This window comes from Argentina silus, assembly GCF_951799395.1.
Source record: "Argentina silus genome assembly, chromosome: 17".
Taxonomy (NCBI): Eukaryota; Metazoa; Chordata; class Actinopteri; order Argentiniformes; family Argentinidae; genus Argentina; species Argentina silus.
The window spans coordinates 15238826-15255239 of record NC_139671.1 but is presented as its reverse complement, the minus strand read 5'-3'; the positions used below and the strand labels follow the sequence as shown (position 1 = coordinate 15255239).

Below are 16414 nucleotides of genomic sequence, written 5' to 3'. Positions count from 1 at the left end.
ACTCATACAGAGACCTACTCGTACAATAACACTACTCATATAGAGGCCTACTCATACAGTAACACTACTCATACAATAACACTACTCATACAGAGACCTACTCATACAGTAACACGACTCATACAGAGACCTACTCATACAGAGACCTACTCATACAATAACACTACTCATACAGAGACCTACTCATACAGAGACCTACTCATACAATAACACTACTCATACAGTAACACTACTCATACAATAACACTACTCATACAGAGACCTACTCGTACAATAACACTACTCATATAGAGGCCTACTCATACAGTAACACTACTCATACAGTAACACTACTTATACAGGGACCCAGAGTAAGAGAATGAAATGACTCAGGACAGATGCTTTAGTGTTTCTCCTTGAGAGCAAGGGAAGATATAATATCTATAAAGTGAGCCCATCGTTTACACGTGCATGCGCGCACACACACACAGTTAGGCATACACACACACACACACACACACACACACACACACACACACAGTCAGGCATACACACACACACACACACACACACACACACACACGCAGGCACGCACACACACACAGCTACCATCTCTTATAGTGCATCCCCCTGTCTAGGACATGAAGTTACAAGGATACAGGAAGGCACCAGGAGTGATTTTAATAAGATTTAAAAATAGCTTCTCTGTCTGACACTCTGCTATTAAAACACCAGGCAGCGTCCTGACTTCATACAGGAGCATAATTGGATCCTTGTGGAACCACTCAATATCCAGTCCTCTCTGTAAGGCTTACCACGCCAACCCCACGTCACTGTGTGTGTGTGTGTGTGTGTGTGTGTGTGTGTGTGTGTGTGTGTGTGTGTGTGTGTGTGTGTGTGTGCTCTGCCATAGACAGGCAGGCTTAGTGTCTACCATCCTTTATGAGTCCAGTGGTCAAAAAATTAGACTGTCTGGACATGGGTATCAATTAGAACTGTTATTGTGGCAATCCTCTCTCGATTGTTCCGCGTGTGTGTGTGTGTGCGCGTGTGTGTGCGCACGCGCATGTGTGCACGCTCGTGTGTGTGTGTGTGCATGTGTGTCAATCTCCAGTATTGCCAGCTCAGTAATATTCCCCGGTCTGGTTCCACAGAGACAGACTCTTATTATTTCATGATGTATGGAATGTTCCTCTAGAGTGAGTCTACTCCCAGAGACAGATGCATTGGAGGCGTGTGTACTGGTGTGTGTAGGGGTGTGTGTTGGACTGGAGTGAGCCTGTGTGGAAGAATTGTCTTTTTTTCAGGATTGGATGTATTCTCATTGGCACCCAGTTAGTGTGTGTGTGTGTGTGTGTGTGTGTGTGTGTGTGTGTGTGTGTGTGTGTGTGTGTGTGTGTGTGTGTGTGTGTGTGTGTGTGTGTGTGTGTGTGTGTGTGTGTGTGTGCGTGTGTGTGTTCAGTATGACATGATAGTGTGCTATGAGCGTGTCCTGTAATGGTAGGACTAGTTTGTTATTTGTTTGCAATATCAGCCTGTCTGACACCTCTACTCCACACATTAATATACAGTATGTAATTCTAGTGTGTTGTCACTGTGTTATGAGTCTCTCCCTTTGTGCAGGAGTGGATCTACACCCATGGACAGCAGATCCGCTCTCTCCACCACCTCCCCTGTGTTATGAATGTATTATTATGTTTATGACCATGTAATAAACACCTGTCTCTCCCTCCGTGCAGGAGTGGATCTACACCCACGGACAGCAGATCCGCCAGGCGCAGCACTGTTTATCTCTCTCCACTACCTTCCCTGCCTCTCAAGTCATGCTTATGCCCTGTAATCTGGGCGACGGGAAACAAGTAAGAGCCCCCCCCCGCCTGTCCTCACCTGACCAAATGCTGTGCCCGTCACACCCACCTGCCACCTTGTCCGTGCCTGTCCCCACCGCCCTCCTCTGCAGCCCCCTGCCGCACACAAGCAAAGACACCTTTGACACCTCATAAATCAACTTTCACTTACGCTGGCTGATGGTGCAGCAGAGAAGCCCCCGGGGGGGAAGGGGAGAGCGCGCGAGGCTAGGGCTAACTGGATCACCAGCTGCTGTTGCTCCCTCTGTGTGTACCCTGAGACAGAGGCAAGCTCAAGGCTCAAGCATGTTACTGATTCTGTAGACAAGAATTTGCCTGGTTAGCTATAGATAGGCTATTACTGTTAACATGAATAAGGCTGGTTAGCTATAGATAGGCTATTACTGTTAACATGAATAAGGCTGGTTAGCTATAGATAGGCTATTACTGTTAACATGAATAAGGCTGCTTAGCAATAGATAGGCTATTACTGTTAACATGAATAAGGTTGGTTAGCTATAGATAGGCTATTACTGTTAACATGAATAAGGCTGGTTAGCTATAGATAGGCTATTACTGTTAACATGAATACGGCTGGTTAGCTATAGATAGGTTATTACTGTTAACATGAATAAGATTGGTTAGCTATAGATAGGTTATTACTGTTAACATGAATAAGGTTGGTTAGCTATAGATAGGCTATTACTGATAACATGAATAAGGCTGGTTAGCTATAGATAGGTTATTACTGGTAACATGAATTGGCCTGGTGTGAGGCTATCCAAAAAGGTCTAGCGGACGTTTTATAAAATGTATATAATACGATTCTCATGTTATGAGACTCACGCTGTTGGCATGAATTACCCTCGTTTGACACTGTAAATGTGTATCCAATATTCATAGCATTTATGCTAAATATATGGTTCACATAATACTGAGATGTCGGTTTGTTCGCAGCGTGAGCTAACACTGTGTGGGTGGGTGTTACAGTCCAGTATGTGTGGCCGTATTCAGTGTTCACATTGTTATGTTGTGTTTGAGAGTCAGCAGGAACAGATGAATCATAAATATATGGTGAAAATAATGTAATGACTAATGAAAACATTGTCTGAGAGAGCAGAAGACAAAGAGAGGGAGAGAGGACAGAGAGAGAGAAGAGAGGGAGAGGGAGGGAGAGGGAGGGAGAGAGAGAGAAGAGAGAGAGGGAGAGGGAGGGAGAGAGGACAGAGAGAGAGAAGAGAGAGAGGGAGAGAGAGAGGACAGAGAGAGAGAAGAGAGAGAGGGAGAGAGAGAGGACAGAGAGAGAGAAGAGAGGGAGAGGGAGGGAGGGAGGACAGAGAGAGAGAAGAGAGGGAGAGTGAGGGAGGGAGGACAGAGAGAGAGAAGAGAGGGAGAGAGGACAGAGAGAGAGAAGAGAGAGAGGGAGAGAGAGAGAGAAGAGAGGGAGAGGGAGGGAGAGAGGACAGAGAGAGAGAAGAGAGAGAGGACAGAGAGAGAGAAGAGAGAGAGGGAGAGAGAGAGGACAGAGAGAGAGAAGAGAGAGAGGGAGAGAGAGAGGACAGAGAGAGAGAAGAGAGGGAGAGGGAGGGAGGGAGGACAGAGAGAGAGAAGAGAGGGAGAGTGAGGGAGGGAGGACAGAGAGAGAGAAGAGAGGGAGAGAGGACAGAGAGAGAGAAGAGAGAGAGGGAGAGAGAGGACAGAGAGAGAGAAGAGAGGGAGAGGGAGGGAGAGAGGACAGAGAGAGAGAAGAGAGAGAGGGAGAGAGAGAGGACAGAGAGAGAGAAGAGAGGGAGAGGGAGGGAGAGAGGACAGAGAGAGAGAAGAGAGAGGGAGAGAGAGAGGACAGAGAGAGAGAAGAGAGAGAGAGGGGGGGAGAGAGGACAGAGAGAGAGAAGAGAGAGAGGGAGAGAGAGAGGACAGAGAGAGAGAAGAGAGGGAGAGGGAGGGAGAGAGGACAGAGAGAGAGAAGAGAGAGAGGGAGAGAGAGAGGACAGAGAGAGAGAAGAGAGGGAGAGGGAGGGAGAGAGGACAGAGAGAGAGAAGATAGAGAGAGGGAGAGAGGACAGAGAGAGAGAAGAGAGGGAGAGGGAGAGAGGACAGAGAGTGAGAGGGAGAGAGGACAGAGAGAGAAGGGAGAGAGAGAGGGAGAGAGGACAGAGAGAGAGAAGAGAGAGAGAGAGAAGAGAGAGAGGGATAGGGGATAGAGAGAAGGGAGAGAGAAAAGAGAGAGAGAGGGAGAGGGGATAGAGAGAGAGAAGAGAGAGAGAGGACAGAGAGAGAGAAGAGAGAGAGAGCACAGACAAAGTGAGGGGGGGTATATATTAACAATGCAGTGTGTTCTCATAAGACCCCTAGCCTCGGCTATCAGACTAAAGCATCTCAGGTGAAAGAAAGAGAGAGAGAGGGAAAGAAAGAAAGAGAGCACTATAGGCCTATCTACAGTACCTGTACTGCTTTCACTCGAGCCCCAGTGCCCCCGCTCCTGCAGCTATCAGACTGTGAGAGGTAGCTCAGCTCAGGTAAAGCTGCCTTCCCCTCGGCTAAGAAGCCTCCCAGGGCTGCATGTTCCACCTTTTAGCTCCCAGACGGAAACTGTGCCATGATAGCTAATTAGAGCCTCGCTCATGTGCTCCCTCAGGCCACGCTACAGCAGAGAGGGAGTGAGAGAGAGAGAGAGAGAGAGAGAGAGAGAGAGAGAGAGAGGGAGGGGGAGAGAGAAGAGAGAGAGAGAGAGAGAGAGAGAGAGAGAGAGAGAGAGAGAGAGAGAGAGAGAGAGAGAGAGAGAGAGACGTCAAATGTGCTCTACTATCAATAGAGCTTCAACAGCCAGTAACAAGAATGACTTTGAGGCACTACAGGCTCAGAATACTAATAGATATTTAGTTTTTAATTATTTGGCTTTTTTCAATTATAAAGCCTGCCATTGCCTCGATATATTAATATAAAAAATTAAAAACGTGTCATGGCAATTTGAGTCTATGCTCCTTTGATCAGGAGTACAGTAGAGCAAAGCTTGTTTCTCCTCAGTGACTCTAAATGCCAGCGAACAAAGATGCTCTGTATCTGCGTTTCACAAAAATATCCGTCGTGTTGTTTTCTCCACTGGGAAGATACCTGAACATGATATGCACTGTTCTACTTGCAGCCTATTGCCAATAAAGCTCCAGCCATTTCATTCCTACTAGAGATAAGTGATCTTTGGTATAGACAATTAAAAATATCTTTGGATGTTTGTTAATATCCTCTAGTTTTGTTTATATGCTAATGAATTCAGCAATATGAGCAGAATTGTACAATAGCCCAGACCTCTTCGCTGAACTATTATTGTGAATCACTAGAAACTGAGGGAAGAAGGACATCTAGTGGTGAAGAGTAGGAACAGCTGGTAATAAATGACTGACATCTCAATGAATGTGCAATGTGGGTGTCATGCGAAGTAAGGTACATTTGGAAAAGGAACTGACAAAATATTGGACGAAAGTTGCCCAAACTAGAAGCAATGCCATTTAGCAACAGTACATGTGGCGTATACTACTACTATATGACGTCACAAGCTCAAACCTTTGACCTGAACAAGTCCGTATCTCACCGATGTGAACTCTTGCCCTGTGTTGCAGCGTTGGCAGAAGTCAGGCACCCACCTGGAGCACCTGGCCTCTCACTTCTGCCTGGATAGTGAGATGGCGCTGGATGGCATCGAGAGCAGCAAGATGCTGGTGATCAGCCCCTGTGAACTGTCTGCCTACACCCAGAGATGGGACATGCCCTTCTCCTGACCCAACACTGACTGCAACCTGAGGGAAACCGATGCAGGAGCACCTTTTGAGCACTCAGGGCTTACATGTACCTACTGCAGTGCTTCTGGCTACTATCCAAGGGCTTTTTTGAGCGAGAGAGAGAGAGAGAGAGAGAGAGAGAGAGAGAGAGAGAGAGAGAGAGAGAGAGGAGAGGTAGACACCGGAGTAAAAGGATGAGGGTGACTTGCTCTCCTCATTTCAGTGACTTTATGAGACTAGTCTTTATAAGATGGCAGGGACTTGGACTGACTACAGTGCTTTAATGTGATCTACAAGACATTCAGCAGTGCTGAAAGTACCATTCTAATATATGGAAAGAAATGTTTCCATTATCCTGTTTGACATTGAAACTTGTTTGACCTGTCACAACAATTCATACTGTATAATTGCTGCTTCGAGAGTGTTGAAGTTCTGAGAAAGATATCAACTAAGCTATACCTAGTGTAATGACATTTAAATGGTGATATCATCTAAAATGAGGTGCACCCTCGTTTTGTGACAGCAAATTTAATGCACATGTCAGATGACAGATTTTAATATCCTATTTTAGGATCTGTGAAAATAATTTCCATTTCTTTTTAATCGAAATGATGATGGCATTTACAGACATTTTCTGTGACATGAATGCTGAACAGACACACACACACACACAAACACACACGCACACGCACACACACACACACACACACACACACACACACACACACACACACACACACACACAAACACTGTAATAGCCACAAGGATATTTCAAAACTGGAAATAAAAGAAATACAGAAATATGTTTGTTTGTCTCTTTATTGTTGTACAATGAAATAACAGCTCACAACATCAGATTGATGCAGAGCTTCAGTGCCCTGCGTAAGTAGGTGAAGCATTTTTCTTCTTTTGGCTCTACACTCCGGTTTGGATTTGAAATCGAACAATTGAGGTTAAAGTACAGATTTTCAGCTTTTATTTGATGGTATTTTGTACATATTGGTTTTACCATTCAGAAACTTTTGGGGTACCCAATTTTAGGTACAAATGGCTTGACAGGTGTTTCCTTCACATCATTTCGCAGTCATAAGAGAGCTCTCAATTTTTAGTATTGATTATAGGCTTTGCGTTTGCCTTTGGAGTCTGCTATTGGTGTCTGTCAACATGAGGAGCAAATAAATGTCAATGAAAGTCAGGGAAGCCATTATGAGTCTGAAATATCAGAAAAGAATCTATCAGAAACATAGCCAAAATCTTAAACCTACCAAAATCAACAGTTTGGAACATCATTAAAAGGAAAGAAAGCAGTGGTAAGCTCAGAAATCAGCCTGGTAGGCCAAGGAAGACAGTGGATGACTGAAAAATGCTCACCATGACTAAGAAAACCCCCAAAACAACTGTCCCACAGATCAGGAACACTCTCCAGGAGGTAGGTGTGAATGTGTCAGAGAGAATCTGCAGAGAAGGTCCTCTGTGGCTCACTTGGTAGAGCATGGTGCTAACAATGCTTAGGTTGTGGGTTTGATTCCTGCTGGGACCATATATACTGAAATGTATGCAAATGTAAGTTGCTTTGGATAAAAGTGTCAGCTAAATGGTATATATATAGAAGACTCTTCACTAGCAGAACTACAGAGGCTACACTGCAAGGTACAAACCACTAGTTAGACATGAAAACAGGATGGCCAGGTTATGGTTTGCTAAAAAGTACCTAAAGGAGTCTGCAGAGTTCTGGAAAAAGTTATTTTGGACAGATGAGAAAAAGATTAACATGTACCAGAGTGATGTGGAGTGTGAAGTGTGGAGAAAAGAAGGAACTGCCCAATATCCACAGCATACCACCTCATCTGTAAAATATGGTGGATGGGGTGTTATGGCTTGGGTATGTTTGGCTTCTACTGGAACTGGCTCACTTGTCTTCATTGATGATGTAACTGCTGACGGCAGCAGCAGAATAAATTCTGAAGTGTACAGAAACATCTTGCCAGCTCAAGTACAAGCAAATGGACGCAAAGGACGCGCTCAAGTACAAGCAAATGGAAAGTTGTAGACTGGCCAAGTCAGTCTCCAAATTTAAATCCTATTGAACATACATTTAATTTGCTGAAGAGAGACTTACAGCAAAACGTAATTTCTGAATGGTGAAACCAAGTTGTACACAAATGCCATAAAATAAAAACTGGAAATACTTTCAAATCCAAACTGTCGGAGTGTAGAGCCAAAGAAAAAAATGCACTACTGCACTGTCACATTACTTATGCAGGGCTCTGTAAATAAACACTTTTACAACATTTGAGCTGAGTATTTATTTTTATTTATAGGCAGCAAAATCAACCAGATCTTGTAGGCTATACAATTATGTATCACAGCATATTTTTTACAGCTTTAGAAGCAGATGAAATAGTTCAAGATATGGCAAGGCTTAGGGGCTGCTTTGCTTCATTAACCTCCTAAGTAATTAACACAAAGCTCAAAGGAAAAGCTTCATTGGTAAAAAAAAAAAAAAAAAAGATGTTTTTCAACATTCAATTATTCAAATTAACATTAAATATTTAATTAGACGCTGGTATCACAAATGGCACCTTGGCATTCTCCGCAACTCCAGTGGGTGCAGTGACACATCATCGCCCACAGAGAGGGAACACGATGTACTGCATATCAATGCCTTTGAACAGAGAAAACGAACGGCGAGAGATATTGACTAAGGAAGAAAAAGACTATAATGTAGTAATTATGAAAGCAATAACTGGTTATCCAACTGTCATTTGGAAAATGCCTCTTAGTTTTCTCAGAGAGGGATATTACGGTATTTGGCTTTCTTGAATATAGGAATCATTTGCCGGTAAGCTACAGTATCTATGTGATGTAACCTTGTTTGGTGAGGATGTCGGTAAACTATCATCGTCTTGTTCGTTCAGATGGTAGTAATAGGTGTCGCTGACATAATCATAACCTCACTGCACTTGTTTTGAAATGCATCCATTGTATTTTGAATGAAATGTTATTACTTTATATTGTCAAAGTGACATTTGCGTAGTTATCAACGTCCACCCGTTATGACATGTTTGTCTGCACTCGTATGCCGTATTTGGAGAGATAATATTGGGAGATGTAGTTTCTTATGATAAAGTTTGGTATGTCAGGATATGAGCTTCGTAATGACAAAAACTGCACAGTCCAGCGCGACACACATAGCGCTTGAATATAACGTCATATTAGCATGACGTCATATTCGGAGGACTCGAAAATGGCCCCTCTGAACACAACAGACTAACAACTAGCTTTGTACTTTTGACTGTAAAATGTTCTCACTGTGTTGGACAAGTATTATACACTGTAATGTTCGTAGATAACGTTTAATGCATCGTCATCAAAACATAAACAATGACTGTCCAAACGCTGACGGGAAGTAAGTTATCATTCAAAGCTAAAGTAGCTAGCATGTCAAGCTAATGTTTATGTGACTAACCACAGACAGTACTGTGGTTGATGGGTTCAGCCAGGTGTCCGGCATAGAATGAAAACAATGCGTAGCCAGGTGACCGCTATCCCAGTGTTGTATTGCTTCAGCTGAGTGCGCATCTTTTCTCTCCTGCAGTCAACCCATGTTTTCTCGACACCTGACCGCGTTTGGCTCCAACTGGTTCCCCCCGACTCAAGCCCTCTTGGGCGGCTGGCGGACCTCGCACTTCCCCAGCCATCCATGGTGGCTGGGTGTGCCTCCCCGGCCGCAACTCTCCCACCCCACCCGGCACATGTCAGGCGCCTTTCGACCCCTCGACCCTCACAGCGTTAACTGGGCCCGACAACCCCCTCCAGGGTTCCCCTTCCACGGGTTTCCTCAGAGGCCGTTCCACCTCTCTGTAATGGAACGTTCGGACCGAGAGCCCCCATACAAGCGGAGGAGGAGTACGGAGGAGAGGGGTCCAGGGGACACGTCCAAGGCCACCCCCAAGCGAGAGGTTCCACGGCAGGCTCGCAGTGCCACCCCAAGCCCCAACTACTGGTTCAAGGATGGGACAAGAGAGTCAGCGCCCGCCGGGGAGAGTCCAGCAAGGCCACAGAGATCAAGGCAGACAATAGGTAAAAGTCCAGGCTTTCTAGGCTATTCTCTATAGTTATTTTAGGTTTTACTGGCAACTGTAAATGCATTAGTAAAGTTTATAGTGGAACTAGGCTGTTTTTTCGCACAGTTATTTTTGTATTTGACTGGCAACTCTAAATTCATTGGAAGAGTTGACAGTTGATTAGGTGGGTTTTTCCCCATAAAATATAAAGACATTTGAGCACTTGGGAAAGCACTATATATCCAATCCATTATCATGATAGACATAGCCGAAAAACAGACGCCTTGAGCCTTGTTCCGCATCATAGGTGCTGTCATGATCCCATCTAGATTTCCATTCATTTATTCATTCAGATGCGGACCTATTGTATTTTTTGCTTTTTTTTTATTTTATTTTTTTAATCCAGAGCTGAAGAGAAAATGGGAGGATTTCTCCCACTGTTACACCTCAAGATCAAAGTCAGTTCAAGGGAAGGGAGGACGACGGCCCTTTGACTTCTCTGTGATGTCATATAACATCCTATCCCAGGACCTCCTGCATGATAACGGGTACCTGTATAAACACTGCAGCTCGTCCATACTCACCTGGACCTACAGGCTCAGCAACATCCTCAAAGAGCTGGAGCAGCACAATGCTGATGTGAGTCAGTGGGTTAGGCTGATTGTTGTGATTGTTATGATGGTGTTGTAATTGGCGGTGTGCGTGCGTGTACTGTACTGTGCTTATGCCAAACTTTGTCTCCGTAGGTATTGTGTCTGCAGGAGGTGCAAGAGGACCACTATGAGAAACAGATCAAACCATCTCTGGAGGCTTCAGGTACTGCTAGTAGTTTGGCCCCTCTGTCTGAAAACACTTGTTATTTTGTCCAGGGTGTTGTCGTCTGTGTGTTGTGTTCTTACTGTTGTAACTTACTGTTGTAACTTACTGTTGTCACCCCAACTACTAGAATTTGGAAGCTTTTATTTGACTATGAAATTGTTATAATGAAACTATAGATTGACTACCAATATTCTCCTGAATGGTATGGATTCTACTGGAGAGGCAAGTCATTTCCACCAGTAACATTACATAGTAAGACCACTAGGGGGTGCTACCGGAATAGATATTCTGTTGCTCTCAACGCTACTGTCCTGCCAAATACGACTAACGAAAATACATAACCTCCTTAACATTCAGTAAGGAAATCCTACATTGATACAATGAGTAAAGAAGTCTTAACTCCTGCACGGTTTTACCACAGTGTATTGAAACTGTGTCCTGTTATCGCTGATGTCGCTGGGTTCCCTTCCTCCCCCAGGTTACCACTGTGAGTACAAGAGGAGAACAGGCAGGAAGCCGGACGGCTGCGCCGTGGTCTTTAAGAAGGACCGCTTCACCCTGCTGGCCTGTCACCCCGTCGAGTACTTCAGAAGAGGCGTCCCTCTCCTAGACCGGGACAACGTGGGTCTAGTCCTATTACTGCGCCCGACAGGCTCGTCCGGCCAATCGGAGCCCGGCGCCAGCCTGTGTGTGGCCAACACCCACCTCCTGTACAACCCCCGGCGCGGCGACATCAAACTGGCCCAGCTGGCGCTCCTGTTGGCTGAGATCAGCCGCGTGTCCTGCCTCCCGGACCACAGCTCCTGCCCCGTGGTGCTCTGTGGGGACTTCAACTCGGTGCCCTCGTCTCCTCTGTACAGCTTTGTCAGGGAGAGCAGGCTGGAGTACGACGGGATTCCCATAGGCAGGGTGAGCGTCGCGCCGTCCCCGTCTAAACCCTCCACTCTGCCCCTGTCTGCCCTCTCAGCCTTCCTCTGTCATACCGTTCTGAGGTGTTCTCTCCAGAGCTCTTTTGTTATCTAGATTAGCGTCATTTCTACACAATCTGTAGTTCATGTTTATGTTGTCACTTAACTACACAACACAGTCAGTCAATGACGTTGATGTGCCAGGCTAGGCAACATTATCGTGTCATACGTGTAATGTGTGTGTGTGTGTGTGTGTGTGTGTGTGTCTCTCTCTCTCTCTCTCTCTCTCTCTCTCTCTCTCTCTCTCTCTCTCTCTCTCTCTCTGTAGGTGTCAGGGCAGGAGGAGAGTCCCAGGGGTCAGCGTATCCTGACCGTGCCCATCTGGTCTCGCAGCCTGGGCATCACCCAACAGTGCCAGTATGAGACGCCCCCTACAGGTAACGGTTGACCTTTCACCCCTGTCTAAGCAACGTTTCCTCCTCGTTCCTCTCAGATCTGTGATTTTAGAAAGAGGTGCATTTGTTCCGATTTTTTTTTACCAGGAACCTAAACTCCCCATCCCAGTTCTCCAGTCACATGACTACCACCCTCTTGTCCCCCTGTGTGTGTGTGTGTGTGTGTGTGTGTGTGTGTGTGTGTGTGTGTGTGTGTGTGTGTGTGTGTGTGTCACTAACGCCCTTCTCCTCTCTCCCCACAGATGTTGACGGGGGGATCTCCAACCTGTCTGTGCAGGACGTTGAAGCACAAGCCATGGCAGCTGTCAACAGGTCAGCCATTGTTATAGTTCAGCGTCGTCACGTCGTAGTCCATACCATACCATGCCCTCACGCCAGCCTCAGTTGAAGGTTGCATCCCAATTCCTGAGGGTTTCTCCTTCCCATTTTCCCTTTGTTCACTCCCTTTCTCAGATCTGAGACAAACGGGTTTTGGCGTAGGCCTAAGCTGAACCGAGATCAACCTAGTGTTTGCTACCTTGCTTATACCTACCCCCAGTCCTCTCCGAAATGCCATATCTAACCGCTTTTCTGGAATGAAAATGCAGCCTGGGAATCTGAGTGGTTGAAGTTGCGTCATGTAGCGGTCTGAAGTTTGACCCTGTCAGAGGTGGTGCACCAGCCAGAGCGGCTCAGCCACGATGGGGCCTGACTCACAGCCGGGCTTCAATATTAATGCTTTTCACAGCGTCTGTGTGCCAGAGGCAGGGCTCTAATTTGTTTGGACCGGTGTCTGCAGATCTGACAGGCTGGCTAGCTCCTCTCTCTCTCTCTCTCTCCTCCCCTCGCTTTCTCTCTCACTCTATTTCCCACCCTGCGTCTTCCTCACCTTCTCCCTTCCTACTCCTGCCTCTCTCTCTCTCACTCCCTTTCCCTCTTTCTCCATCTCTGCCTGTCTGTCTGTCTGTCTGTCTGTCTGTCTGTCTGTCTGTCTCTCTCTCTCTCTCACACACAAACACACACCCTCTCTCTCTCTCTCTCTCTCTCTCTCTCTCTCTCTCTCTCTCCCCCTCACTCCCGCTCCATCCCTCTCCCTCTCTCATTAACATGCTCTGCCTGGCTGAAGGGGAGGAGAGATGAGCAGAGTTGACAGGACAGCCGTGTCTTGCAGTGTCAATTGCTGTGTCTTGCAGTGAAGCCAGTCTTAACTGCTCACAAGGAGAAAGGGTCTCTAACTCTCACTTACTGCTGATGTGTTGTTGGTCCAGTCCGGGGCCATCTGTCAGTGTTAATTAGCTCGTACAGCTAAGCCACTGCTGTCTGTGTGATAGGGCTGAGGCTCTCTCTCTCTCTCTCTGTCTCTCTCTCTGTCTCTCTCTCTCTCTCTCTCTCTCTCTCTCTCTCTCTCTCATACTCCAGGAAAAGTTAGAATTCAATACATTTAATGAAAACTCTTTATTATTATTTCTGGAATGCATCCCGTTCTCTTTCATAAAGTAATTGCTTTGAATTGTGGTCTGGCACCCTTGTAATTATTGCGAATACTGTAGACGCAGGTTTTTTTTTTTTTTTTGCCCCCATTCAGCAGTATTGAGTTTCTTGAGTCTCTCTCCGGTGTCTCTCTGTGTGCGTCCAGGCCCACGACGGAGCGTGATCCGAGGCTGTTCACTCTGTGTTGTATGCTAGTGGTGTGGATATTGGAACATTGGTCCTGTGTGTGTGTCTCCCTCCGCCCATGTCCCAGTGCCTCCAGGCCCACCATAGAGCACGGCCTGAGGCTGTCGTCAGCGTACTCTCACCACCTGACAGAGGACAGGAGACCAGAGATCACCACCTGCCACTCCAGGACGGCCATCACTGTAGACTACATCTTCTACACGCCAGGACCGGGGGACCTGGCCACACAGCAAGGTACACACACACACACGGGCACACACACACACACACAGGCACGCATGCAGGCAGGTACGAACACACACACACAAACATGCAGAGACACACACACACACACACAGGCACGCATGCAGGCAGGTACGAACACACACACACACGGGCATGCATGCAGGCAGGTATGAACACACACACAAACATGCAGAGACACACACACACACACACGCAGGCAGGTACAAACACACACACACACGGGCATGCATGCAGGCAGGTATGAACACACACACAAACATGCAGAGACACACACACACACACACGCAGGCAGGTACAAACACACACACACACGGGCATGCATGCAGGCAGGTATGAACACACACACACACAAACATGCAGAGACACACACACACACACACACACACACAGGCAGGTACAAACAAACACACACACACAGGCAGGTACGAACACACACACACACACAAACATGCAGACACACACACACACCAAAGCACAATATACGCTCCAGACCATGACCTTCACTCACAATTCACACTACGTGACCGCATACAATATCCATAATACATGGCATACACCATACGAAACCCGTTATTTAGTGATTGATTATCATACAGGCCATGGTGCAGGCTATATCATTACCAAGTCAATATTCATATGAGGAAGGTCTTGTAATGTAACCTCAGCTGCTGCAGTGTGCTGCAGTGCAGTGGACTTCCAATAGATTAGTCTCCCACGCTGCAGTAAGGTCACTTTGACTAGGGCCCTGATGTTTTCCTGATACTGTACCTTACTGTAGTTATCTATAACCATAACTAGGGCCAAGAGTTTGCCCTTGTCAGGGAAACAAACTGGCCTTTACCAACAACGTGCGTGTGTGTGCGCGCACGTGCATGTGCATGTGCGTGTGTGTGAGTGACAGTGAGATGTTATTATTTGTCCTTTATTTAAACAGGGAGATCTTACTATGAGTTTATTTGACAGAAGAACCTTGCAGATAAAACAAACATCCAGACAGACAAAATCACAATAAAAGCAGAGGGGGGAAAAATGGTTACAAAATGGTCTACAAAATAGTTAATGGGAAAAAACAAAAAACAAAGAATAACAACAATGATAATAAACCCTTAAGATTTCAACCAAGATTAAAAAAAAAACAATAAAGTGCATAACGAATAGATAAGAATCACACAACAAAGAATCTGCCAAAACGGTTTAGATGACGGTTTAAATCCGCCACCATTCTTTTGAAATGGCCTGAGGTGACCAACAACTCTCGCTTTGGTTCCTTCTGAAGGCCATTCCGAGAGGATGAAGTATGAACGCTAGAAGCCATTCCCTCAGAAACTGTGGAAGCATAGGCGACCTCCAAAACTAGCCAGTCTTGAGATCTTATAATAATTTGTGACCCTCCAATTCATAAGCAGGAGAAGATAAGGTAGGTAGTTTCTGGAGAAGTGCTTTAGAAACAAACCTAAGCTTTAGAAACAAACGTAAAACTTAAAACAGTGGTGTTCACCCCCAGAGCCCAGTGCAGGTCCAGTATCTAACCATGTCTCTCTCTTCACCCCCAGCACGCAGTCCAGTACCCGGGGAACGAGGATTACAGCTATTGGCCCGCCTGGCGCTGGTGGGACAGACTGAGCTGGAGGAGGTCAAAGGACTGCCCAATGACCACAACTCCTCCGACCACCTGCCCCTGCTTGCCCGCTTCCGCCTGTGCCCCTGAACCTAAGGGGCTGGGGGGGAGGGGGGGTCAGACATGGGTAAAATACTTCCAAATTCATGAGCTGAGCTTCATTTTGTTTGCCTGGTGCAATGGAACCAATGGAGTCTAGGAATGTACCAACTGACATTTGTATTTGATTGAAGTCTGGACCAGGACAGACACACAAACCACCAACGTCTCACCAGCAAACAGCAACATACATGGCTACTATCATGGCTTCTGTCTCTGTGTCTCCATGTCACCATGAACTCTTGAAAGGGTTCAAAACACTCACTGGAAGATAATAGACTATCATTTTTTAAGATATTTGGAGGATGGACGTTCACATCGAAGACATATGTTGCAGTGGTGCTACCGCTCCTATCTGAATACAGTAGATAGGCCATTGCATAGAGATGTTTACAATTTTTCCCACTGTAATGTTTGTGTATTTATAATTCTGCATTGGTTGAATACGTTAGATGATAAGGTTTTCATATTTTAAGGATTTTTTTATAAATGTTCACTTCATTTAATTTTATTTGGTGAAAACTGCTGCTGATAAGAGAACGTTTTTTTTAATCAACATAGGGAATTCATCATCTTCATGCACTGATAACATTCTCTAAATAGGAACATTTGGTGTGATTATTGATGCTGGAAATGAAGGCTATTTGTATCTGTCATGGATATTATACAAGAGGTTACCAGTTCATGTAACTAAATTATTTAGTTTTCTGTACACTTCAACTCTCTAAAGTGATGTTTGATTTGGGTCAAACTAGTATTTAGTTTAATTTCTATTCATGTAGGTGTACTAGAGATATTTTGTCTCTGGGTTGGCTTGATTTAGGATTTCCAACACACAGGGTATGCATGGTTCGCCGTTTTGGGACTATTACATCGGTACCATTACACTAGACAAGCTAAATCAAGCACACCCTATATGCTGTAGCAATTCTATTTTGGCCCAC

General features: G+C 45.7%; 2 protein-coding genes across 3 annotated transcripts in view; both read left to right on the top strand.

Annotated features, from left to right (window-relative positions):
* galnt14 (UDP-N-acetyl-alpha-D-galactosamine:polypeptide N-acetylgalactosaminyltransferase 14 (GalNAc-T14)) overlaps positions 1–6357 on the top strand; it is a 91381-nt gene extending 85024 nt beyond the window's left edge. Inside the window, exons 14-15 of the mRNA XM_083688366.1 lie at positions 1719–1838; positions 5444–6357. Coding sequence (XP_083544492.1) covers positions 1719–1838; positions 5444–5602 — 279 coding nt within the window. The 3' untranslated portion in view covers positions 5603–6357. The remainder of the gene's footprint in view (positions 1–1718; positions 1839–5443) is intronic.
* A 2494-nt stretch (positions 6358–8851) lies between these two features.
* Positions 8852–16153, top strand: angel2 (angel homolog 2). 2 transcript variants are annotated; one of them, XM_083688412.1, is made up of 9 exons: positions 8852–9011; positions 9201–9685; positions 10076–10308; positions 10416–10485; positions 10967–11397; positions 11725–11833; positions 12094–12163; positions 13584–13741; positions 15307–16153. In XM_083688412.1, exons 1-9 carry the CDS (start codon positions 8962–8964, stop codon positions 15459–15461), a joined length of 1761 nt encoding a protein of 586 aa, XP_083544538.1. In that variant the 5' UTR covers positions 8852–8961; the 3' UTR covers positions 15462–16153. The 2 variants fall into 2 exon arrangements, with proteins under 2 accessions (XP_083544538.1, XP_083544537.1); XM_083688411.1 differs by having other exon boundaries at positions 13575–13741.
* The last annotated feature ends 261 nt before the right edge of the window (positions 16154–16414 follow it).

Bases quoted from the DNA above. Each gene is read 5' to 3' on its own strand.
- angel2 (XM_083688411.1), top strand. From the start codon at position 8,962: ATGCATCGTCATCAAAACATAAACAATGACTGTCCAAACGCTGACGGG. The intron at 11,834-12,093 runs GTAACGGTTGAC...CTCTCCCCACAG, and splicing joins GTATGAGACGCCCCCTACAG to ATGTTGACGGGGGGATCTCC. The intron at 13,742-15,306 runs GTACACACACAC...CTTCACCCCCAG, and splicing joins GGACCTGGCCACACAGCAAG to CACGCAGTCCAGTACCCGGG.